Here is a 27965-nt window from a genome sequence, read left to right as displayed (position 1 = left end):
TTTCTATGGACTTCATTACAGGATTGCCTAGAACATCTTCTGGTCATGACACTATATGGGTAATTGTAGATCGACTCACCAAATCAGCTCATTTTCTTGCTACCAATATCACGTATTCTCTTGAAAAATTAACTGAAATCTACATAAGAGAAGTGGTGAGATTGCATGGAGTGCCAAAAAATATCGTATCTGATTGTGATCTAAGGTTCACATCAAATTTTTGGAAGTCATTACAGAAAGCCATAGGTACTCGTCTGAGTTTTAGCACCGCTTACCACCCCCAGACCGATGGGCAAACAGAACGAACCATACAGACTCTTGAAGATATGTTGAGAGCTTGTGCCATTGAGCTTAGAGGTAATTGGGATAGTCATTTGCCATTAGCTGAATTTGCCTATAATAATATTTTTCATTCTAGTATTCAGATGGCACCTTATGAGGCATTGTATGGAAGAAAATGTAGATCGCCACTGTGTTGGACAGAATTAAGTGAGAGAACTGTTTTAGGGCCAGACATTGTTGATGAGACTACCCAAAAGATTGCTTTAATCAAGCAAAAATTACTCACAGCTCAAAGTAGACAAAAGAGTTATGCGGATAAGAGGAGAAGACCGCTTGAGTTTGAAGTAGGTGACTATGTATTTTTGAAAAATTCTCTGGTAACTGGTGTTGGAAGAACTATTAAGGCTAAGAAGTTGACACCAAGGTTTATGGGGCCTTTTGAGATCTTAAAACGAGTTGGACCAGTAGTGTATCAAGTAGCATTACCACCCCAAATTGCTGGAATACACAACGTATTTCATGTGTCACAACTGAAAAAGTATCAACCAGATCCTTTCTATATAATTGAACCCGAGGAGATTGAACTCAGGGAGAATTTAACATTCAGAGCTGAACCAAAAGAGATTTTGGATTATAAGGACAAGCAATTAAGAAATAAGACCATTAGATTAGTTAAAGTAATCTGGAAGGACACAACTCCAGGTGATGCTACATGGGAGACCGAAGACAGTATGCGACATGATTATCCTTGTCTTTTTAATTAAGTGAGTAGTTAATAGTTACTAATTTTAAATTTTGAGGACAAAATTTCTAAAAGGAGGGGAGAATTGTAACATCCCAATTTAAATTTTAATAGTTAATTTGGGTTAATAGAAATTTTGAAAAATATTTAGAGGTAAATAAATTAGTAAGAAATGATCATTAAATCTAACTTAGGATATAATTCTAAATTAAATTTTTTTAAAAAAAATTAATTAAAAAAATTATTATTAATTAATTAATTAAAAAATATTATTAAATTATTATTATAAAAAAAAGGTATGCAAAAAAAAAGAAGAGAAGAAGAAAAAGAGAATTGCTTTCGGCTGCCGTATCAATAGTAATATAAAATAATAAAAAAAGGGAGAGAGAGAAAAGAAGAAATAATAATAAAAAAAATATGTGAGACCCACTGAATTTTTATAAAAACTCACCCGTTTCCTTTTATTTCTTCAATTCTTTTCCTGCACGCGAGCTGAGGCGGAGAGAAGCGAGTCGCTGGTTCGAAATATCTAAATTTTTAAGGTAAGAGTTTTTAATAGGATATTTAGAGTGTGATTTTAAGCTTTTCAAGACTAATTAAGTATTCTAAAAATTTTTCTTAGTCATCCTTCTTCTTTGGTTTCTGAGTTTGTAGTGATAGAAAATTTAAGATATGGAAGAGGGATGAATTTATGTTGAATAAATATGGTTTTTGAGGTTGTCAGTAGTATAATAAATATTTTAGAGTATAAATTTGTTGATGATCTTTGAATTTGTGGCTTATGGATCAAATTCTAAACTAGATCTGAAAATATATGTTGATTTATTGAGGTTTAGATGATTATTTGGGATGAGAAATGAATTATTATGGTTATAGGATTATGATTCTAAGCTAGAGACTTAATTTTTAATTTTTGGGTATTTTAGGTACGAATTTATGAAATAAAAAGAAAATTTTGATAATAGAAATTAGTTTAGAAGTTGATTTTTAGATTATTAATGTTTATTGATAATTAAAAGAGGAGTTAAAAATTTTACTCAATAGTATTAACTATAGATTTGTATTAAGATTGAGATTAGGAATTATGTTATATTTTTAATTCTATTATTAGAATTAATTTATTAGTTTCAAAAATTGAAACTAATATTTATAAATAATATGTTATTTGTAGATTGTATTACTGGTGAAGATTGTGGTGAGAGAGAAATTTTAAGGAATAATTTATTGAAAAAGCTACAAGGTAACTATGCTTTTAATTTGTGATTAGTGTTACTTCATGTTAATTGGGTGATTATTGAGAAAATTATGAATTTTGTAATATTATATAATTGTGTAATATTATTATGAATTTGTTTCATTATTGTAAAGGCAAAGATAGTTAATTTAATTGCAAAGATAGCTGATTTGTTACTTATTAGTGTTACTTCAACAGATTTCTTACTTGCAAAGATAGCTAATTTAATTGTAAAGGCAAGTAATTTGTTTCCATTGTTCTTTTGAGATGAAGACATATCAATTACCTTACTCTTGCCACACCTATTATCATCTAACTTATTGTTAAGACTACTACCTACATTTTTATTAGGTTTCTTCCTTTGATTAGAAGACATATTTCATTGCATGGAATTAGAAATTAAAGATCAATTTAAGTATACTGTCCTTTAATTACAAATTAAAACTGAGGCATAAGAACTTTAATTCCAATAATTTCTTCCCTTAATTCCAAGTTACTGTAACATTCGGGAAAAATTTAACCCTTAATTAGCTAGATAAATGAGGTTAATTATGTAAATTAATGTAGTGCATAGTTACAAAGAGCTAACTAGTGTTTTAGATTGTGGTCAGCCTTAGGATTGAGTTCAAATTGAGGTCGGATTATTCGAGCATGAAAAAGTAAGAAAAACAAAGAGAAATGGCTTTGTGCCATACACCACGGCATGTGCACAAGACGCCACGGTGCACGATGCCATTTAAACAAGAAGACCTTTCTTTGCACCATATGTTACAGCATATGGGGACATGCATCGCAGCGCATGATGACAAATCTATAGAAATAAGATGCAAAAACTGATAGAAAATAGAAGAGAAATGAAGAAGAAGCGAAGGAAAAGAGAAAGACCTCTACTAGGGATTGAAGAATTGAAGCATTGGGAGTGTTTTAGAGCTTTCAAACACTAAAGTTAAGTTCCTTATGCTTGAATCTCTCTTCCTCTTCCATTTTTCTTGAATTTGGAAGTTAGGGTTTAGTTGAGAAAGATGATTTTTGATCCATAAAAGATATGGGTCCGAACCCATTGACTTAAATAGAGTTAATGAGAGTTGTTTAAGCTATAAAAACTTAGCATTGATGGTGTTGTGATTTTTTGTGATTGTGGGGTGATTAATACCCAAAAATCCCATCATAAATGTGGTAGTTATGGCAATGTGGCTTAATTAATGGGTAATTAGGAGTTCAATAAAGTTAATGGGAAATAAAAAAAGCTAAAAAACACTATGGGTACCCTTGTATGTGAAGGGATTGAATCTTAAGAGTGAAAAAGTATTAAATTAGATAGTGAAAATTATCCAAAAAGGGGTATTGATAATCAATATTGTGGTTAAATGTAGAGAGATCATATTTGGCACTATTCAAGCTTTGTGAAGCTTTGAAAATGTAAATTTCAAGGGTAAAAACTTTTGATCTCTCAAATATTTAAGATAATCAAGGTAAGATCTTTCTTATGCTTTTGTGTGTTAGTTGATTTATTGATTTATACCTTATAATTGAACTATGTGAAATTGTTATAAATGCAAGCATGGTATAAATTACTTGAAAAGAAAATATTATAAATTTATAAAGTTCAATGACATGATACATGCAAAACTCTAGGAAAAAGTGTTAATGGAGTTCTATGACATGGTTTATTTGAAGTTTAATGATGTGGTTTATTAATAGAGTTCAATGATTATGTGTCAAATGGAGTTTAATGACTTGATATGTGAAAAGTTTAATGAAATAGTATTTTATGGAGTTCTACGATGTGTTATTTATAGAGTTCAACGAATGTGTATAGTAAGAAGTTTGATGATATGAAGTAAAGTGAAGTTCAATGACTTGGTTATACGTGTTTATTTGATATTCATTTATAAATTGAGAACAATGATGGTATTATGCATTCCTATACTTTGAGTAATTACATATCCTAAAATATTGCGTTATTATGCATCGTATGATCATAAGAGTCGGCAGTTCGCCTAAGAAGAGGAGTAATGAGTTGAAATTCACATGGTAAGGCTTTTATCAGAACTCAATGGTTTGCTTGGATTTGTTTATACCTATTGTCCTATTTATTCAATGAGAAACTGTCCCATTGGTTTAATGAGAGACTTGAACCTAACTAGTATTTCACTTGTTTGATAAGGAAGCTAGTTTAAGAAGAATGACACCCTACAGTGTGAGATTTAGAGAAAATCATGACCTATAAGTGAGTTAGGAAACCTTGGCTGAGTTTTCTCTTACACATGAATGGCTAGGGTAGTCTCATCTCTTAAAAGAGCCTAATGTGTTTTAGCCTTGTGGTTTCGTGTCAAAGGCATAAGGAAAATATAAGGAAGGTGGAATTATGCATGTAGTGATAAAAAGGTATATGGCTGTCTGTATTGTGACCCTACTAAAGAAAATCATGTGATTAATCTTATGTCTATGAAATTATGTTATCAAGTCATTATCTCATGATTATATGCCCTCATGAATGAGAAATGTGAATAGTATTCTTAAACATGCTAAATGATTTGAGAATAATATCTTTGCTGCTTGCATTTAAATTAATTAACATGTATTAGTATAAGTTAAAGATTCCTTAGTTATTAAGTGGTTGTATTTATCCCTTTATCTTTAATATTACAAGAACTACCTTAATAGGACAAAACAGAGGGAAACAGTCTAAGGCATAGGAATACTATCCTATCTGTAGGCCTCATTTTCCTTTTGGTTATTAATGTGTATAATCTTACATGATATTTCCAACTAAAAATTCATGTTTTTGGCTTATTTGCACCATAAGATTATGATATTATATTGTGTATCTTAGACCTTAGGATGGAATATGTATTCATTGTGAAATCTACTATAGGGCTAAAATACTAATGTAAGTAGGAAGTTAGTGAGATTGTGATTATTATGGAATGATGTGATGGTTTGTGAATTAAAGGCTCCTTTTTTTGTTTTTGTGATTAAAGGGTTGAGCATTGAAAATGTACTTATGTCTGTTGTTAGTGATGTGGTGTATTACATAGTTCCGTTTTAGTCTATTGAGTGTGTCTAGGGGTAATTATAGCTTTTGGCATTTGATATGAAATTAAAACACTCGAGATGTGTTTGAATTGTGAAAAAGAAAGAATTGTGAAATGAGTGTCCACTTTTTTTAAAAAAAATAATTTGATTATGAAATTAGTGCCATTAGCTAGAGTTAGGAAAAAACTCTCTGTAGACACTTAAATCACTTTAATTGAATGTCGAATAGAGAAATAGTATGTGTCGAAAGTTCACCCCTATTGCTATCAAGTGATAGCAGCAATCTATAAAAAATGTGCAATGTACCGTGGCACATGACATAGAGACATACATGTCGCATATAACATCCTAAATTTTAATCTTTGGATTATTAAAGGATTAATCAAGTTTAATTATAGTGATTGAGTAATTTATTGCGGTGTATAGCCAAAAAGGTCTAATAAAAGTATTTGATTGTATTTTCAGCTCTAATTATGGGTTTGAAGTGAAGTCAGGCCATCCATGTAACCTCTCTCAATATCCACCTAATATTAAGAGGGGTTTACTTAATCACCATAATAACAAAACCAAATTGTAATCAAATACTTTGTTTGAAAAGTTTAGGCCCAAGACTTGTTTTAGAAATTATCATAATTCTCAACCAACTTAACACTAAATAGAGCATAGTTCAGTGAAAGATATCATGTGCATTCATAAGAGGTCATGCATGCTATCAAAATAAAGAAATAAAGTTAAAAATTAAGCCATGTGTCACGGTATATAGCACAAAGCCACAAGCAACTCATCTCTGTGTCATGTAGTATGGCATAGGCACGTTGTGCGCCGTGACACACATGATAGTTTCTACAGTTGTTATTTGACAATTCATAGGGCCAACTTTCAAAGTGCACTATTTTCACATACGACGTTCAATTAAATTGGTTCAAGCATCCACACAAAGTTCCATAAGTTATCTAATGAGATAGGTTTAGACAAGATCCAATGGTCCAATCAAAATTTAAACTCCTGAGGGTAAAAAGTTACTTTTTAAAAAAATTTAGCATACTCAAGTACTCTAATTGATCACATTGTCTTATTAGACTATTCTAAGCCTTAAACCAAGTTCAAAAGGACTTTATATACCTGAATGACTATAATTTATATCACATTTACACACAAATCAATATTTGGCTGTCTAACAGCCCATTTGCCCATTTCACAATATTACACCAAACACATGAGTTTAGTTAAATTTCTACAATTTCACTACAAATCCACATATTTCTACATCTACAACATATTGACAACTCAATCTTAATCCACATTACTCATTTCATCACATATTCACACATAAGGGCTAAGATTTATAAACTCACTACTTATCTCAATAAATCATAACTCAAAACATGCGTGTAAATCTTATGGCAATTTATATACATAATATCCACAAAAATGAGGTTCATTATACAAACTTTGCTTTCACACGGCTTTAAGAACTCTAAGCCTATCTTGACTTTCTCCCCTTACCTTGCTTACCACTATGATTTGTAAAAATATAACCATAAGGTGAGATCATAATCTCAATAATAGAATAACTCTCTACTACTGACTATTACATGAAACTATAAGCAAGTATTACATAATATACAATTAAACATAGCACATAACCTATATTTCATTTTAACAAGATTATATTTCACCGTTGATCATTACTTTTATAAACCATATTCTCATCAATTCACCATTAATAGCATATAGCATGATCACTGCCATCTGAACTTTTAAATCACCCCAACATGACATAATAGGCTTGCCTTAGACTAACACACACATACTTATTGGCCTTGAGCTTATCTTTAGTGGTAGAATCACCTGGCTAAAGATGTTCTATCTTACTTTTGGACTATAGTTTTTTCCATTTCACACAATAGAGTGTCATTGACTTTAACACCGTATCACATCAGTACTAAAAAGTTTAGATCTCCAACATCATACCTCAATGGGTACTAAGAAGATAATTTTCAAAACCACACCTTGGAAGGTACTAAGGAGAATAATTTTCCAACACCACATCTCATCGGGTACTAAGGAGAATAATGTCATATAATCTTTTTTTACTTCTCCTTACAAGTGAACTCTCACCTCCAAGATCATGCTTTAGTACTAGTCACAAGTTTGCATTCACAACCATATATATATATATATATATATAAAGCATGTAAATTGCATATTTTCATTTGTTTGTTCAATAAAAATTCATTTCCAAGAAACAACCATGCAATGTCACAAAACATGCTCAGTTTAAAATAGTTTCATGCGATATCTATAATACTTCCAAACAATAGTAATAGATAATTGAATAGAGAAAATTATTCGGTTACTTCAACCCTTCTATCACAAGAAAGGTTACCTATGAATTTCAACTATCACTAAAGCTCTTTAAAAGCTTCCTTCCACAGTTTACTCATAGAATATGCTAATCTACACACAAATGGCATTATTAGTCAAACCAAAAATATTTAATTACTACTATAAACTACCTCTAACCATTCATTCAGTTTCACTTATCCAATTTAGGTCTGTCACTACTTAATTTTCATATTCCATCTCTTCTCACAATCCCATCTCACCTCCATTCTATTTTCATGCCTATTTCTTCTTTGATTTAGCACTAAATCGAGCTTATAACTTTAGCTTCAAAGCTCTATCATTCAATTACTCCAAATTAGTCATAAAGTGTTAATTTAACTCTCGAGAAACCTTTTAATTACTATAGGGTAAGAAACTAATGCCTTAAATTTCCTTGATTCAATTTTTTTATGACTCATATGAAGAGAAATTATAGTAGAATTAGAGGTAAGGGCTATACAAAGCTTATTTGATAAGTTATTGGCTAGAAATGTCTTTCAAGCTCATAAATCCTCTTGCCTGAGCAGACCCTTTCTCTCTTCTCTTCTCCTTTCATGTTTTCTTTCTTTTTCTCTTATAAATCAAAAGTTGATTCATGACTTTTTCAACAATTTTCTGTGCCATACACTATGGTGCAAGAAGCATGTGCCGTGGTGTGTGGCACAGTGAAGAGAATCCTCACTGCGTGTATACACTTCATCTCAAAACATGATTCTTTCACCCGTATCTATCTATTCAACACCTCAAAGACTCACATCATCATATGGTCATTCGAATCTTTAATCATTGATTAATTACTAATCACCTCTAATTATTAGCTAATTACAAGATTAGAAAATTAAGATGTTATAACCCGAGCATTAAAAGAAAGAGAAAAATGTGAAGGATTTTCTCTGTGCCATATGTTGTGGTGTATAGCACATCCACCACGGTGCACAGATGGCAACAAAAAAGGAAGGGTTTCTTTGTGCCATGCATCGTAGCACGTGCTGCGTGTGCCACAGCACACGACTAAAAATTCTATATACTGGTCGTGAGCTAATACAGAAATCCAAAAAGGGAGAAGAGGAAAACAAGAGAGCTTAACAAAGCTGTGCCATATTAGTAGTTTTGAAGTATTTTAGAGCTAATAACCACTTAAGGTAAGTTTCTTAAGCCCTAATCTTCTTTTCTTCTTTCATTTTTATGAGGTTTTTAGTTAGAGTTTGATAATGGAAGATGATTTTCAATTCATATAGGTTATGGGGTTGAACCTACTAACTTAAATAGAGTTAATGAGAGTTGTTTAGAGTATTTAAACTTAGAGATTATGAGTTTTGATATTTTTAGCTGGTGAGCTTAATTAACATTCAAAATGGACATTTAATTTGAATTTATGAAGGTGGTTGAGGCATTAATGGCAATGTGAAAACTTAAGGAAGCTATGTAATGCTAAAAAAAGTTAATAAACCTAATAAGTAAGCCCAAATGTGAGAAATAAGGATGTTGACTATTTAAAAGTAAAGAATGTAAGAGTGAAAATGTGTTTTTGACAATATTAATGAGTTTAGAATTGATTAATTGTAGATTAAGCATTTAGCTACCATATTTAGCTTGGGAACCAAGCTTGAAATTTAGTTATTGAGGCATAAACCTTTGACCTCTCAAAGGCTTAAGATAACCAGGGAAACTCTATTAGGTAGTTATTTATTAATTGCATTGTAATGTGAAATATGTTCATTGTCATTTACAATTGTGATTTGTAAATGTGTACACATGTTATGAAACCTGAGATAGTATATTTTTCTGATTTAAATTAAAGATATAAAAGTGAATTTGAAATGAATTTCAAATTACAACGTGATATTGAAATGAGTAATGGATGATTGGTATGATAGATGTGAATTATGATTAAGTGTATTAGGATAAAGATAATTGTATTGAGATTGAAACAAAATGGTAGATATATGTAGTCAATGTGAAAATGAGATTGATGCTCACTTGGGTAGCGTAATCATGAGCCAATGTATTAATAATGAATAAATAAAATTATGGAATGAGTGAGCATTGTATATGGCATGATTAGTTAGTGGGTGTTCTCCTAGGAAGAAGCATAGTTAAAATCCCTATGGTATATTTGACTTCCTTTTGGTGTACAAGGATATAGCCCTGTCCTATGGCTTGTCAAGGAACTAGAACTTAGTTACCTCCACCAGTTTATCGAGGAGGTTAGTTTAGGATATACGATACCTCAGAAATTCGAGAGTGGGAAAAACCATAGTTTAAGAGTGAGTCATTTGATCTTTGGCCAGGTTATACCTCACAATTGCTGAGCTTGGGTAGTCTAAGTCATACGAATAAAGCCCTATTTGATGTTACAGTCCATGATTTCAGTCAGAAAAAATAAGAAAGGTATAAGGATGGTTTGTAGTAAGTCATGATAATAAATTGGATCATTGTCACATGTCTATATGTCTTGTGGTAATGTAATATGTGATTGAGATGAGAATGAGTTAAACTAAGAAATAACAATTTAAGTTACTCTGTTAATGTATATTTTGAGAAAATCAGCTATATTTTATATGTTTATTCAATTAATATACAACTACATGAGGTAGGCCTACCTTAGTTACTGAGTGGCTATACTCACCCCTCTATTTTAACATTTTAAAGGCTCTAACTCTGGTACAAAAAGGAAAAATGCTTCAAAGGCTTAGGAATTTGAGTATTCTTATTGTAATGCCTCTTTAATTTATTTATTTTGTGTAATAGTTTGAATGTTGTCAATTAGGATGCATTTTGTTTACATTTGTATTATATGGTGGTTTAAGATATCCATCATGTATTTTAGGCCAAAATACTAGTGCAAGTGTAGTATGGTCATTTTAAACATGATATGGATGATTTTTGATAAAATGCAATGCCAAAACCTTCTCTTTCTATTTTTGGTGTAAAAAGGGTTAAGGGGTGAAAATGAAAAATAGTGGTGTATATGTAAATGTGGTATGTTGTGCTATTAGTCATTAATCCAATGAATATCATTTGGGTATTAGGAATGGCTTTTAGCATTTGTATAGGATTTTAGACACCCTTTAGTTGTGAAAAGTAAGAAAAGTTGTGAAAATACATTTGGGTGTCCAATTTTCTCGTATGACTTAATTTCGAAGTAAAACTCAGGTCATTAGCTAGTTTATGAGAAGAGCTTTTCATAAACACCTAAATCATCTCATTCGAATGTTTGATAAAGAAATGAGGCACGCCAAAAGTTGCTTGAACCTGCTGTCAAATGACAACAGAATTGCTATCATGAGCATGCAACACTCCACGACACGTGGCACAAAGAGTGACAAGCAATGGCACATTATGCACAAGCTGCGGTGCATTACTCTATTTTCATAACATTAAGATTTTTGAAACTGTTTTGACACATTTCACTCCTATGAGATATCCCATGTTTTTGTAATATTATTTTACTCTGATTAAAAGTCTAATAAATGGCTTTGACTTATTTTAAATTATGAAAAACTTAGGATCTCATTATTTTAAATTTTAGACTTAGTAATCTCTTATGAGTTAATTCCTTGATTGTCATGGATTAAGGTTTTAACAGTGTTTAGTATATGGAGATCTTACACTGCAACACATGTATGATAAGCCATGGGGTGCGTCTGCTTTCCTGCACAGTTTTTATATTTTCCATATATTATGCAAATGCTTTAAATTTTGAATGATCTTATGCTTTTGCATACATCTAATTACTCTGATTTTGGATTATAGAAGGATATTGTAATATCTTAATTTTAAAAACTTGGGATCCCTATTTTGTAGAATGTATACATTTGATAACATTTTAGGATAATCCCTTGATTACATTGAAATCAAAATTGACTGGAGATTAGTAAGGAAGACCTTACAATTACAACCAAGCTTAAGAACTTTAATTCCAACGTAATAGTACAATTAGAGATAGAATATCTCTAAATCAAGCTAGATGGCTTAAATATAGATTACTTAAACCATCAAAGTAATAAAAATATAATGCACATAAGAGCAAAGACTTCACAAATTAGATTCAGCCTCTTAGACTTTTAGATAATGGTTCATAAGAGAAAAAGAAAGAAGAAGAAGGAAACCTGTTGTTCTGGTTTTGAACAGAGTCACTTAATAAAGAACAAGTGCAGCTACATAGAGTACAGAGAGCGAGAGAGAGCATAGAGTAAACAGGGTGCAATTATAAGTGAGAAAGCGATTGCTATTAGATTGAGAATGAGAGAGTGAGAGTGTAAGAGAGATTGTTAGAGACTCGAACTCAAAGAAGAAGAAAGTTGAGTTCTCATTATCTTTGAGAAGATAAGAGTGCAGCGATTGATAGGTCAATGACCAAGAATGACAAGTGAAGAAGAAAGTGAAAACTAAAGGTTTGAAGAAGAAAGAAAGAAGCTTACAACTGTGATTTCACATTTCATTTCTTATTGAGGGTGAAGGGTGAACTAGGGCAGGTAGCAGCTATTTTTTAATTTAAAAATAATAATAAAGATAAGCATGTATTTAGGCTACCCGAATTAGCCCGAAGTATCATTTTTTTAAAAGTAATAAGCTTGACCTAAACTTTTCTTGAACTTATTTGGGTTGGCTCATTAGGCCCAACCTAAATTATTGGCTTTAGGCGTGGAGATGGGAGGAAAAGGTAGGAGAGTGGAGAGGAGCAGATGAAGAAACACCTTATTAATGAGATACACAGGAAAAGGGGGTATCTAACACTTAATAAATGCAACTAATGGCAAGAGTTGGAATTGATAAGCAACTCTTCTTTACCTCCTGCAAAATGCAATTAACGACAAGATAATCGATTAGGCAAAAATGAGGGTGTTTGGGTATTTGTTTCTAAAACGTGATTTCCATATAGATAATCAATTCTTGTGGCATATCCAAACAGGTACTTATACATTGTTAACGTTATTTTTTGACTCTAGCTACTCTCACTGAAGAGAGTTTTTAAAGTTGTGGAGCTACAAAATCATTGTCTAAAATAAAGGTTTAAGATTGCGTGCAACATGACCTTAATTATTAACATAACTAATCAGCCAGAAGATTAATCTTCAGCAGCAAGCATTTCTGCAATTATTTTTGTCTGTTATTTGGTAACTAATAGATTTAATCCACCAAGCCTATAACTAATAGAGTTATTAGGATGTTAGAGGTGATTTGGTGTTAATCACTTTTTAGTTAGTGACATTAATGTGTATATAAAGGGTGCAACTTTGAATTAAAATGTAGAAAGATTAACTTAGTCCTTACCGCACTACTACAAAATAAGTTTACAGGAGCGCTTTTTTTTTACTTTAGGGAGCGCTTTTGAAGCGCTCTCGTATCGAGCGCTCCGAAATGTATAGGAGCGCTTAAAAAAGCGCTCCTGTATATACGCTATACGGGAGCGCTTTTCGAAAAGCGCTCCCGTAAGGGAGCACATACGAGAGCGCTCTTTACAAGAGCGCTCCCGTATGCAACCATACCGGAGCACTTTTATAAAGAGCGCTCCCGTATGAACCATATAGGAGCGCTCTCTGGGAGAGCGCTCCCGTATGTTACTTTACAGGAGCGCTCTTCAAATGAGCGCTCCCGTATATTACTTTAATTTTTTTTTAAATCAGATTTTTTGAAATTTCTCCTTTTACGTCTCTTTAACAATGGCAAATCATAATATTAAAAATTAATTTAAAAATAATATCAACATAAAAATTTATATATAAGAAAAGAATTTGAAACTGATACAACAATTTCAATTTCCTAACTAACCTAGTTTAATTTCTAACAAGCCTAACATATGAAACTATTGTTATTTTTCTAACATTGAAATCTAACTTCCTATCACAAACAGCCAATAATATATTCTGACAACTCTTCAACTAAATCTTCTATTTGCTCCATGGTAAAATGCGAACATCTTACTCCAACAAAATACTACACAAGATATGAAAGCAATAATTAACATTATATCAACTTAATTTCAAAGCTTTTGACTTACATTTTCAGGAATGATCAACTCTTGTTGTGTGATTACTTCTCTCATAAACTTTATAACATAATATCCACACTCCCAACCTTGTAATTGTGTAGGTACCTACCTATAAAACAATAAAAGATGTCATTATCAAAATATGGTAGAAATAAATTCTAACTTAATTTAAAATATTTCAGCAATGAAGTTATATATATGAATCATTTCATCAAGACGGTCAATATCATATGTCCCACTATCACGATCAAATGTTGAGTAGCTCGTACTATCCCTCCAATCATTTGCATTATTCCTTGTCTCCCCATGCATGGTCTAACAAGTATAAGTTGGATCAATTCCATTACAGATTAAATGATCTTTCAATTCTATTGGCTTTACTCTTTTTCCATAGCAACATTTCAAACAAGGACATATGACTTCAGGGGAGTCTTGATCACAATAAAATGCAAATTCAATGAATTAATCCACACCATCCCAATATTCTCTAGATAGTCGATTAGCCGAGATCCACTTATGATCCATATCACTAATATGATTATCAAAATTCAATAAACAAAAGACTTAGATTTCTATAAAAAAAATTCAACAACATCTTCCTTAAAAGAAGAATCTCCCAAATGATGAAACAATCAAATTCCACAACACAACACATTTAAACTAAAAAAATCAATTCATCCAAATAAAAATTTAGTAGCATAATGCATCTAAATTCTGTCAATCAATTGTAATTTAATTAATAACAATAATCTCCTTTAAAAGTATATTTCATAAATAAAATAAAAATGTTCAAGTAGTTTCCTCAACTTTAATCTAATTATCAACTACAAATACTCCATAATTCTAATATAAATAACTCCAATTCATATATTATCTATAATATTGATTATTAAAAAATATATATGAAATTTATTCTCAAATATATATAAATATATCAATATATTACATTATAAATTAATTATTAAAAAAATACCTTCACAGTGTAGTCTTCATGGCAGTAGCGGAGGTCTTTGCAGCGTTGCTTCCTCGGCTGTACAGCAATGACACACAGCTGCAACGGAGGTCTTCACGGCGTCGCTTCCTCCGGTGTATAGCAGCGTCACAGATCTGGAACAGCAATGCAGATCTAGAATAGTGATGCGGGAGATGGCAGTGACGGCGACGGCAGCGCAAAAACAGAGACAGATGGTGCGACATGACACAGAAATGAACGAACAGCGATGAACACTGATCTAGAACAATGAACAGCAGCGGACGACGATCTGGAACAGTGAACAGTGGCGAACGACGATCTGGAACAGCGAACAGTGGAGGACGACGATCTGGAACAGCGAACAGCGATGGAAGATAGACTGATACAGTGACGATTTGGAACTCGTTGGGAATGCACAACCTCAGCAAATGAGAGAGAGGTTTGAAAGAAACTCATGAATAGGGAAAAGAAAACTGACGGGAGGCAGAGATATAAAAGACCACCTCTTCCGGAGCGCTTATTAATGAGCGCTCCGGAAGAGGTGGTCTTCCGGAGCGCTCGTCAAAGAGCGCTCCAGAAGATCCCTCTTTTGGAGCGCTCTTTGACGAGCGCTCCGGAAGATCAACTCTTTCGGAGCGCTCATTAAAAGAGCGCTCCGGAAGATAGTCTTTCGGAGCACTTAACTACGAGCGCTTTTGAAGGTCTTTTTAAATTTTTTATAATATTTTATTTATATTAATTAGGAGCGTTATCTTATTGAGAAGCTCTAACATACAGGAGCGCTTATTTAAAAAAGCGCTCCGGTAAATTCCGCATTCACATTTTAGAGCACTTTTTAAAGAAGCGCTCCTAAATACTCGCTCCTAAAGATATATTCTGTAGTAGTGTCGCATTATTTCATAAACTTGGAGTTAGTTTAACACCATTCAAGAAAGGGTTATATAGTTTCTTTATAAATCACCCAAGAAAGGTTTATCATCTTCATTATCATTTGTTGAGTTGATTAATGAAAGATTTTCATTATAATGATATTTGAGAAGGAGAAGACGAAGTGTGATGTATGGACTTCGCACGAGGAAATCATGTGATAGAGCTTTGATGACTTTAAAGTTTATCTAAGAAATTGAGAATTGAATCAACCTATTTTACCACACACTGTCTCCCAGCCATTAAATGATTCTAATGGTGAGGGGCGGAACTACCTTATAGGATAGTCCATCCTAAATTTTTACATGTATGGTATAGGTGTATAATATTTCCACACCCTTCCTTCCTGATTTTTTGTTGTTGTTGCATGAATTTAGTCCCATGATATAATTTAATTCAACCCAACTTAAATAAATGGCCTAAGAGTGATTTGTTTTGTTAATTTACTATAATGGTCCACCCCAAAAAACCAACCCAATTCAAAAGTTAAAAAGCATGATCTATCTTAAAATAAGAGTTTCAAATTTTTAATTTAGAAATTGGGAGGTGTGAGTCATGAGTCACACTAATAAGCTACCCAGCCCCACGCAAGTGAGTTTCGTGCAAGACTGATGCTCGGAACTCCCACCTCCTATCCAACGATAGCTATGAGCAACTTCCCTCCTAGTTCCCACTTCAAGAGCACTTCCTAAATGGCTAAATCCTAAAATGCAAAGAACTGGTGTGTTCCCATGATCCCACTTCTAAGTTTGATAGTTTCCTAATATTTATATGTTTTTTTTTCGGGTCAACATTCAAGCTCGAATGTTTGGTGCTAGAAGTGATCAAAATCAATCCAAACTAATTACATCAAACCAAACCAAACCAAGTTGACAAAATCTAATCAAGACCAATTACAAAAAAGGTTTGGTTTGGTTTAGTTTTTCTTTTAGCAAAACTAATTGGTTTGATTCAGTTCAGATTTTTACTTCTGCAAACTTGAACCAAATCGAACTAATTATTATTCCACTTATCATATATGTTTTAATAAATTTGTCTAAGTTTTTTTCCTTTTTCAAGTTTAGTTATTTGTAAATAATTACTAAAAATATGTTACAATTAGCTAAATGTTATCTACAATTGTTTATTATAATTTTTTAAGTTTATAATCTAGTGTTTTAAAGATAATATCTTAAATTTTAATAGTTAAATATATTAATTAATTAATTGTTAAAAAATATCCTTTTGTGATCAAGAGATTTTTTTTTCATTGCAAGTGGTAATTAGGAATTAAAAATTATCGGTGAACATAAATATATATTGATGATTATAAAGAATATTTAAAAAATTTTCAAATTTGATTTAAACCTAAACCAAACCAAATTAAACCTCCCAAAAATCGAACCAAATATGTTAGATGAAAAAACTAAATAGGTCCCAAACTATAATAAATTGATTGGTTTGATTTGATATGATTTTTCCTCAAAACCAAAACATTCAATAACTCATACTTAGTCGGTGGAAGATAGAGAAAATTGAAGGGACAAGGCTTGCGATTTGCAATATGTGAGCTTCCACATCATGCTTGTATTTATTTTACAATTATATGTCTTACTTTGAAGTAGAACCTATGACCTTAGTTTTACCATCAGTGCATACATTTTTGCTAGTTGAATTGCAATGAATTTGATTTCTTAAATTAACAAAATTAAATATATATTATTAAACTATATTTCCTCCAGTCTTGTATATTAGGTACTTTCTAAAAATACAATCCGGTCTACTTTATAAGTCACCAGCTAATGTGATTGTTTTATTTCAAATTAAAATTACCAAACTGCCCTTAAAAAGGAAGAGACAAAAAATGATATTTTATGATTTTTTTACTTTTTAATTTTTACTTGAGATTTGTGTTTAAAATTTCACTCATTTTTATTCTTTATACTTTTATTACATCGATATTGAGGAGATTGATAGAAATGATTTAGAAATAGAACCAGAGGAAGTACACTTTTATAAAGTTTAGATTATTTTATTTAAAAAATTAAATTTATAGTATAACATATTTTTAAATTATTTTAATTTGTTTGACCTCAAAAAATAATTTTGGAAATTTCTTAATAATTTAATCAGTAATTTTATAATATTTTATATAATTTAACTTGATTTAAAATTAAATTATATTACTTTTTAAATAATTTTTAATTTATGTACTTTATTTTTAACTTTATATATTTCAATTTTAATTATTTTAAAAAATTATTTTATATAATCTATAATTATATTTAAATTTTTAATTTTTTAAGAAAACTATTTTTTAGTAGTAAAAATTTATTGTCATTGAAGGAAAATTCTGACAAATTTTTTTACTCAATAAGTGGCCAAAATGTTTTGCATAAAAAAATTGTCTAGCAAGTCTATAAAAAATGTGAATCAAAGCAATATGCTTGCGCATTATTTTGGCAATCAACTTAATATTGTTTTTTAGAGTTGCTTAATTTTTTATATTTTAAAACTAAATAAGTTATATTATATATATATATATATATTGAATTATATAATTAATTTTTCTCAATTGAAAAGGTGAAATATAATGCAATTTAATTCTATAGATAAATTCTTTAGCAAACTTTCTTATATGCTATAGATGTCGGTGAATGTATGACAAATTAATATTGATATTATTATATAAATCATAATCATATACTCCCTCCGTTTAAAAATATAAGGTATTTTTTAAAGAGTTAGATGTTCAAAAATATGAAACATTTTTAATCTTTTGAAATGTAATTATTTTCTTTTTTAAAAAAAAGTGCCCCTATTGATAATGACTTTGTATTTATTATAAGGTGTTTAATATGAGTAAATATAAAAATATAGGATTAATTAAAAGTAGGTGACTACTTTATTAGAGGTGAGATTTGATTAAAAATATTTTATATTTTTGAACGGGAAGAGTATTGTATAATACTCCAACATAGGTCCTCTCTCTATATAAATAATGATTAGTTTATTAACACTATTTCATGCTTCTCGCATCTACTCCATGAGTCCCTTTTGCCTTTTAAATTGTATACAGATATCTTCCTATTAAAGGTAATTTTGATTGATGCACAGTCAAGAACTAAATTGAGGCAACTTTCTAAGTAAGAATTCAAATATTAATTCATTATATTATGACATTAGACCTAACCCTCATTAGTGTCTGCCCCTTCTTGTTGTTCAATCACTTTTGTCATGTATTGGACCATCTCATTCAATAATATACATAATATGAGTATTGAATAAATAATGTGTGTATGTGTGTTTTTTTTATAGTTTCTCTTAAAAAAAATTGAGAGAATTTGAATTTTTCTTACTATAAAGTTTGAGAGAAAGTTTCTGTCAGAAAGATCTGAGAGAAATTTTAAAAGAGAAGTTTAAATATTACAAGAGACACTTTTCTTTCGGCTTATTCTAAGAGAAAAATTTCTCTCAATTTAATTTGAGAGAAATATTTCTCTCAACTCTTTTCAATCGGTTTGAGAAAATATTTCTCTCGACTTAATTTGAAAGAAAGTTCTTTCGATACTTTTTGAGAAAATATTTCTTTTAATATTATCTGAGAGAACTCATTGAATTTTTCTTAGGCAAGTTTGAGAGAAACTTAATGGGTTCTTATTTTCATTTTTTTATCAATTTTTTATTTTTGTCAAACATTTCTCACGAATTAAAGTGGGAGAACATTTTTCTACCATAAAGTGAGTTTTCTCTCTCTAATTTTCTCATATTGTTCTCTTCAAATTTCTCTCTATTTGGGTTTTCATCATTTCGTGACAGATTCTTTGAGAGAAAATTCCATGAAAAAATTTTTGTTTACTTGTAATGTTAATTGTTAAAAAATATCCTTTTGTGATCAAGAGATTTTTTTCATTACAAGTGGTAATTAGTAGTTAAAAATTATCAGTGAACATGAATATATATTGATCATTATAAAGAATATCTTTAAAAAAATTTCAAGTTTGATCTAAAACTTAAACCAAACCAAACTAAACTAAATCGCCCAAAAATGAAATCAAACTGATTGGATGAAAAAACTGAATAGGTCTCAAATATAGTAAATCGATTGTTTTAGTTTCATTTGATTTTTTCTCAAAACCAAACCAAACCTATAAATGCCCTTATTCAACCTTTCAACATTTAGCAACTCACACTCAATCAATAAAAGATGGAAAAGATTGAAGAGAAAAGAAAAGGCTTGCAATTCACAAAGACACGGTATTTTTCTAGTTTTGGTATTTTTATTTTTATAATATTTATATGTTTTTTGTCACTACTTGTGTTTACATGTTAATTAAGGTCTATATTTCTCTAAATTAAAAAAAATAGATTCTTTGTTAGCTTCTTACTCTCTTTATTAAAAAATGTAAGATATTTTTAACCTAATTTTGCCGATTATAAAGTAGTTACTTATTTTTAAATTAATATCATGTTTTTATATTTATCTTTATTTAATAGAGTATTTCACTTAAAAATAAATATAAAATAATTTATTTATTATGAGCATTTTTGAAAAAAGCACATTAATTACATCTTAAAACATTAAAAATAAATTTTTTAATGGAGATAGAATTTTTGTAATTTTTTTAGATGAAAAAGACACTACACTTATACTTTAAAAGAAAGAATGTTGAAATAATACAACAACCTTATGGAAGATTAAATTCTTTGCTAAAAACTAAACTGCAACCTTCTATTGAGGAGCTACTTCTCGAACATCCTCCTTAAAAAATTTCAAGAATTTAAGATCAATAAAAATTTCAATATCAACTCATTACAACATGATCCATGATGGAGGGGACAAATATGAGAATATCTTGCTGAGACGCATGATGAAAGTATGAGAGATTATATTAAAGCCGGTCCACAACAATATATGTCGTCAAAGTATTCAAAATCTAAAGAAAAGCATCCCCATAGTTTTCAAGCATTTGTGGTTTAAATTGTTTTCATTATGGTTGAAATATTATTCCCCTTGTGTAGATGCTACATTTTGTTTGCTTTATTTGTTGCTTATTTCATTCTCAAAATGGACATTTTGAATAAGATGCATTTATAGTCAATGGATTTTGATCATAAAAAAAGGTGAGAGATGAGAGAAATTGTGTATTATGACACATATTGGCAAAGATAATGATTCTCCACATTGAATTGCAAAACATGCATGTGAAAATCTCATGAATCAAGATATCCAGATTGCTCGTAGATTTGAAACTCAAGAAATTATAGAAAATAGGCTTCCTTTGAAGCTTCAATTGAAGTTGCTTACTTTTAGCTTAGTTTTAGTTTTGATCCAAGAGAAATATGCATAATTTTTAGAATTGATGATATTTGCAAGATTTTAGAAAAAGTTCTACCCACAAGATTTTTTGGCACATGATGAAATGTTACAATTAAAGATATAATTTGAGTATTTTTGCCATGTCTAACAACTTCTTAGTTTTTAAATATTGGTTACCATTTCTTATTTATGCCAATGGTGTATGAAAAACAAGAAAATTAGATATCTATCCTCTTATATACAGAGTTGTAATTTTAATTCTTACTTTTTCAATTTCTATAGAACTACAACACAATGATTTTTTTCAACTATGAGACTATTAAGATCATGCTTTGCAATAAGATGGATGATGGTTATGTTTCTGATTCTTTGCTTGTGTATATTAAAAAGAGAATTGTGACAACATTTGATATAGAATCTCTTGTAGATGATTTTAATGATATAAAGGAGAGAATGGCTAAGGTTTTCTTATCTAAAAAGAAAAGCTATAACCTTTGATATATATTATCACGTAATTACAATATTTTTAATTAAATGTAGTGTTAATTTTTTTAATCAAGCATTTGGCTTCAGAATTGGAAGCTGGTTCCGGCCCTGCTAATGGTGCTTGCCTGTAGTCAATTCTTCGTCCACACATGTACCCTATAAATTACTAAGGACCCCCACTCCGTAAACTAAAAATATCTGAGGCTGAAAGGGCTGGATTGATGTTTGGGGTTGGAAGAAGATATTTACAAAGTTAACATTTAATGGCATTTGAACAACTTAAAATCAAGCACATGGATCAATGTAGTCTTATTTATTTGGCAAGGGTATGCCTTCTTATGTTTCACGTGAAGTGTGGGCTCGGAATTCAGATTTTGTTGCCAATATGATAACACTTTGTGAGCTCTGTAAAATTCTTTAAATCTTTCTTACTGGCGCGCAGATCGTTCTTTGTGTGGTGGGCATTTTTAAGATTTGAGGACGAGAATATATTCATGTTGTAAATCCGCCATTAATTATAGATCATTATCCTGGAATTAAAGGTGTCAGCGTCATTATTATATTGAAGCTAGTTTAGTTTAGCATAATGAAAAATCACTAGTTAGCTGGATGCGTGAAAATGAGATGGAGAACACACACACACACACACAAATCTTACGTGCATGTGCATGCATATTGCATATATATATATATATATCACTTTTAATAATAAGTTTAAGATAAATTGTTTATGAACCTCGGGTAGGGACACCTCATCCTCGTGGGCCGTTGGGGATCAGGCTACGGCTAAAGATTACACAACCCCAACGCTAATTCAGGCACATCATAGTAGCTAGTAGCCTAGTAATTACGAACCGGTTCAACAGACTTGACACAATCCCGAAACAAACATGCGTGACACGTCGTACGGGATTTATATATGTGTCGGATTCACGACTCACATCTCTGCTCGGACGACATATATACTTGTTTAGAGACGCAGTTCTTGAATTTGAAATCATGCCATGAATTACTATGTGGATGGTGAGCTGCAAGTAGGTAGACAGTTAATATGGTATCGACGCTTTTCCACTTTCTATTGTACAATTGGCACTTTGGATGAAGATGGCAGCTCATTATTAAGCTCTTTGTTTTGCAGACCAGCGCAAGATTTTTGGTAGCCAAGACCGATATCCATAGAAAGGAGCTAAGTTTCTTTTTTAAATCATTTATTGTTTTCATGAAACGATCATTCATGACGCAGGTGAACGTGGTGGTGCGTTTAGATGATAGCATTATATCATTCATATAATAGATTGACGAGGTTTTGTGCTCATAAAAGAAGGATTCTTCATAAGACTTGACTTTTTATATATATTTCATGATTGATTCAAGAAAGCATGATATAGTTGAATGAGAGGGAACAATTATTGGAAATATGAGCAGCGAAATGGTGGTTGAGATATTACGGGATTCCATTTAATGAAGCAAGTTGGGTATTATCTATAGTTGGCTCGTGAACCCTCCTTCAAAGCCATGGGCCTACTTACTATATATCGTTACATAGTTGACCAAAATATATGACCATAAGCTATCCCTTGTGTTTTAAAAGTCATACCTAACTTTCCAGTATTCTTAGTACTCCTTGTGATTTTAATTTGCACTAGGAACTTCCTTATTAGGCTTATTTATGCTTTCTTTGGGAGGTCCTTTTTTGACGTTTTCTTGTTTCTTGTTTAGTTCTTCTTAGGTTGTACCCATTATAGTTCTTTTGAATGAAGTTTCCTTGTCTTATTAAAAAAAAAAATTCCACTATTCTGTTTGCATATATGCTCACCCACTTGACCTCCCAAATCATTCAAAAAATCATTTTCAACCTTTTATGTCTCGCACATGCATGTAACGCTCCCTCCTTAAACAATGTTAATCAATACTTGGTAACCTGGCGCCATCACATTACTTGTGGTTCCCAAGCATGTTCCCAGCTATAATCCACCACCTCAAAATTTAAGTATTTAATACATATTTTAATATTATAACTAATTAGAATAGCTCCTCCGCAACCAAAAAAGAAAACTGTTATATAAGTATCCTTTGGATGGTCTTGAGTTTTATATATTATTGTTTTTAAAAATTCTAATTTCATTATTTTTAAAACCAAAATATAGCTAGGATGCACATTAAAAAGAAAATCGCAAAATGTGAAACAAGAGTTCAAGTGTCCTAGGTGATAGGGAGAAGTAAAATGATTACATTAGCTCTCCGTTGTAAAGCTGAACCGTTCTATGGATTAATATTTACCTCTAAAAGCTAGCAAAATTAAATTATCTAATCTTTCACTGTGGGCATTGGAGGGAAGTCAACTGAGGTCATAGGAAGGGAGATGCACATAATTTAACGCACAGGGACAGAGTAAGCCGTCTAAGTGTTCCATTTGTACGAACCAATAACACGCGCGGCCCTTTGCTATACATATCTCCTTCCTCCCTTCAATTGCCTCCCAATTATAACGATGGTGTTCCCTCAAGAAGAACAGAGCTTGGTCTCTGACGTCAGGCTCTCCTCCGTCGGTCCAGCTCGCGTATCCGGCACCGATGTGTTCCACAGCCCTAGCTGCCTGGACCTGGCCATGAAGCTTCACTACCTGAGAGTTGTCTACTTCTTTCACGGGGACGCAGCCCGAGGGCTGAGCATCATGAAGATCAAAGAGAGCATGTTCAGCTGGTTCAACCACTACTTCATCACTTGCGGGCGGTTCCGGCGATCAGACTCCGGCCGGCCCTACATCAAATGCAACGACTGCGGAGCCAGGTTCATCGAGGGCAAGTGCAAGAAAACCCTAGATGATTGGCTCCACATGAAGGATTGGCCTTTGCATCGCCTCCTGGTTTCTCACCAAGTTATTGGTCCTGAATTATCCTTCTCTCCCCCAGTTTTATTGCAGGTATATTCTCTTTCTGGATTTTCCTCTTCCTCTTGTTATTTACTCTCACATGACTGTTTCAATCGCCAGATCGCATGACAAAATTACGTACTATGCCCCTCAGCCTTTTTATTAAGTTGGATCCTTTACCTAGTTGGGCATGATGTACCCACGCCTCCATTAATGCCCGGCCTAGGCAAGGGACGAGGAGGCTCATGGTTTTGTTTAGCAGTATCACTCAACATAATTGTGCTCCCCTGCATCCTACAAAAATTAAGAATTGTTTTTCCCGTGAATAGATCTTCCCACTATTCTCATTACCTCCGCCTTGTTAAAACTAATTTTTCTCATAATTAATTAGCATCTTGGATCCGTGTATAATTCTCCCACTTTAATTTTAACTCTGCTTGCCTCCTTTTGCATATATACACAGACACACTCTTATGGCTTTTTTTTTTTTTTTAAGTAGGGTCTCCCCCACCCTTCTTTTTGGGGGTGTTATATTTAATATTTGACTTTGGAATTGATTAATTTGGTTAGATTGAGCCGTCACACCCCTTTAATATACTCCTGTACAGGAGTTTTCTCATCCGCCATTCCATGATAATTAAGAGTAGGTAGCCCTTATTTTCTAACTAATTATGTTTGAAACTCGTATTTTGTTGGTTGCACATCCTCAATGTGATCGGACAATTTTTTACTAATTATATAAAACTCTCCAACGAAATTGTACACTATTATTTTGTACTTTTTTAGTTTTATTTATAAGTCACTTTCAACACATTTCATTTGAATTAAAAAAAATTTAAAACTCATTAATCTTGTCTAAAAATTCAGTAATTTTTTAATTTTATTCCTATTAAATATACATATTTTAATAAGATATCCTTCTTGATCCAAAATATAAGCATTTTCTCCTGACTATCTAAATCTAAAAGATAAGCATTTTCTCCTAACTATCTTAATCCAAAATATAAGCATTTTTTCCTAGCTATCTTGATCCAAAATATAAGCAACTTAGTATATATTTCTTTTGATCTTATTTATAAATCACTTATAGTATGTTTCACTAAAATTAAGAAAAATCTTAAATCTTATTAATTTGATTTTAAAATTTAATAAATTTTTACCTTTACCCCTAATAAATATTCTTAAATCTCATTACTGGTATTTTTATTGAAAACATTTAATAAAAGTAAAAATGTAAAGAGGAGTATTGAAAATTAACGAATGCTTTATAAATAGGACCAAATATTTTCTTTTCTTTTTACCCTATAAATAAGACAAAAGGAGTAAAAAAGAATTCATTTTACCTATTGTATTTATTAACTTGGATTCTCGTGCCTATGAATTTATGAAAAAATTTTCACTCATCATAAATTAAAACTAAGGGTGAAAAGAGAAAATAATAGAGTAAATAGATTTATGTGAGAACAAGGACCTTATTGGTAAGTAAATTTTTTGTTAAAAGTTGCTTATATTTTGAAACAGAAAAAGTACTTTCTCTCAAAATTCAATAATGTATTTCCTTTAGTTCTATTTATAGGGTAGAGAAAAAAATTTATTTTATTTATAAATCATCTTATTAAATTTTTAATATAAATTCTCTTTTTACCCTTCATTAAATGTTGAAAAAAAAAATATATTATTAAAATATATATATATATTTAATAAGGATAAAATTAAGAACTTATTAAATTTTAAAAAAGAGTTAATAAGTTTTGAATTTTTTTTGTTCTAGTGAAATATGTTAAAAGTGACTTATAAATAAGATAAAAAAAATTTATCTCTTAACATTATAAATAGGAACAAAAAGAGTATGTTCAAGAGTATAATTATAGTTGAACGCACCTTACACACGCAACACTTCCTTTTTATGATAACAAGTTTTAAACAATAAAGTATGATATAATTACATCGTTTAATATTACTTACATTTTTTCCCATATATAGTATGGTGGACCATATCTTTCCTTTATTACTCGTTTGAGATATTGCATCGACGTAAGGTCGTCTTCTTCGTGCGATGATATATGTGCCGTTCATTAGTTTGTTGTCCTTGAAAGAGAAGCCCCACCACTTAATGGCTTACACTTTAAACATTATAGTTCAATTTTTTATTTAACTATTTCAAAAAAAACCATAATTTTTTTTTAATAAAAACTCATTATAGTTATAACTTCATAATAATATCATAATCATTTTGTTTGAATCGAATCCAACAAATTTCTTCTGTAGGTAACTCATTTCGCTTGTGGAGGGATGTCATTGGGCCTAAGCTGGGCCCATGTACTTGGGGATCCTGATTCAGCTGCTGAATTCATCAAGGGTTGGGGTCAAGCCATGGCTGGTTTGGGGTTGAAGCCCATGAATATTCCACGACCGATCCCAACAACCCAACAATCACCATCTGGACCGGATCCAATCACCCTAAAACGGGTCGATCCAGTGGGTGACCATTGGATACCTGCCAACAACTGCAAAATGGACACATTCTCCTTCCACCTGACAAGTTCTCAAATGAATTACCTTCAAGCACAGATCTGGGGTCCAACTATTGATCAGACCCCTCCTTTCGAATCTCTTTGTGCCGTAATATGGCGATGCATTGCGGAGGCGAGGCAAGGACCCGGACCTGGACCCAATAAAGTGACAGTATGCAGAAAAGATCCATGCCATAGGAAGCGTGATATACTAGGCAACAAACAGATCATAAGCAGGGTCGAAGTTGAATCTTCAATAATTGAGACAGATTTGAAGAGATTGGCAATGATGCTGGCTGCTGAAGGAGTGGATGAGAGGAGAGAGATTGAAGAAGCAGTGGATAAGGATGAAGGGGTGAGTGATTTCTTTGTGTACGGGGCGAATTTGACATTTGTGGATTTGGAAGAGGTCGACGTGTATGGATTGGAAGTGAATGGACATAAACCAGAATTCGTATACTATAGCATTCAAGGTGTCGGAGATGAAGGAGCTGTTATGGTGCTTCCATGGCCAAAAGGTTCAGTCAAGAATGGTGGTGAAGGCAAGTTTGTGACCATCATATTGCCAGAGGATCAACTGGGAAAGCTAAAGTCTGAACTCAAAAACAATGGTCTCTTTCTTTGACGCTGATTTCAAATCCAAGCTCATCTCATTTGCATGTCTTAAGTAATATCAGTGTGTTCGTTGTTACTCGTGAGGACTTGAACTGTTTTCTAATGGTCTGTACTTGTACTTTATGATATGCTGGGTATTAAGTAAGCTGTTATTCATGTGTGTGTATCCATGCTTTGCAAATTTTGCGTTCCCTCCCCCCCTAATTTTAGTGTTAGGATGATTAATCAAAAATAGTTTGGTGCAAAAATTGATCACAAATTGAATTTCAAATTTTAAACAAGAACTGATGGCACTAGCCAGTAAAAGATTAAAAACTTCTCGTAAGTTTTCATTTAAAAAAAATAAGTATTATTTGAAAGTAGTCTAAAGGAAGAATCATATCTAAGGGTGCTAAAAGAGAAAAAATTACATTTATAGCCCAATACAATTTGAAATGCCTCTACAAGCTCAAAGGCCTTGGATGAAAATATATTTTAGAGAAAAAAGACCCATTTGCCCCTCCCAAATCCAACCAATTTTTGACAATATGATATTTTCTCCCTCCTCTCCTCTCCCTTCCTCTTCCTTCTCTCATTTCCTCTTCATCTTTCTCTTCCTTC

General features: G+C 31.6%; 1 protein-coding gene across 1 annotated transcript; it reads left to right on the top strand.

The window, feature by feature from the left end:
* Nucleotides 1-23757: 23757 nt before the first annotated feature.
* Nucleotides 23758-27521, top strand: LOC129308248 (protein ECERIFERUM 26-like). Its single transcript, XM_054949311.1, has 2 exons — nucleotides 23758-24288; nucleotides 26506-27521. Exons 1-2 carry the CDS (start codon nucleotides 23857-23859, stop codon nucleotides 27373-27375), a joined length of 1302 nt encoding a protein of 433 aa, XP_054805286.1. The 5' UTR covers nucleotides 23758-23856; the 3' UTR covers nucleotides 27376-27521.
* Nucleotides 27522-27965: the final 444 nt, after the last annotated feature.

This window comes from Prosopis cineraria, unplaced genomic scaffold (assembly GCF_029017545.1).
Source record: "Prosopis cineraria cultivar Desert tree isolate PC_DT_omini unplaced genomic scaffold, ASM2901754v1 PC4, whole genome shotgun sequence".
NCBI lineage: Eukaryota > Viridiplantae > Streptophyta > Magnoliopsida > Fabales > Fabaceae > Prosopis > Prosopis cineraria.
Note: the sequence above shows the minus strand (reverse complement) of the source record. Positions and strands in the feature narration are given on the sequence as shown.

Bases quoted from the DNA above. Each gene is read 5' to 3' on its own strand.
- LOC129308248 (XM_054949311.1), top strand. From the start codon at position 23,857: ATGGTGTTCCCTCAAGAAGAACAGAGCTTGGTCTCTGACGTCAGGCTC. The intron at 24,289-26,505 runs GTATATTCTCTT...TTTCTTCTGTAG, and splicing joins CTCCCCCAGTTTTATTGCAG to GTAACTCATTTCGCTTGTGG.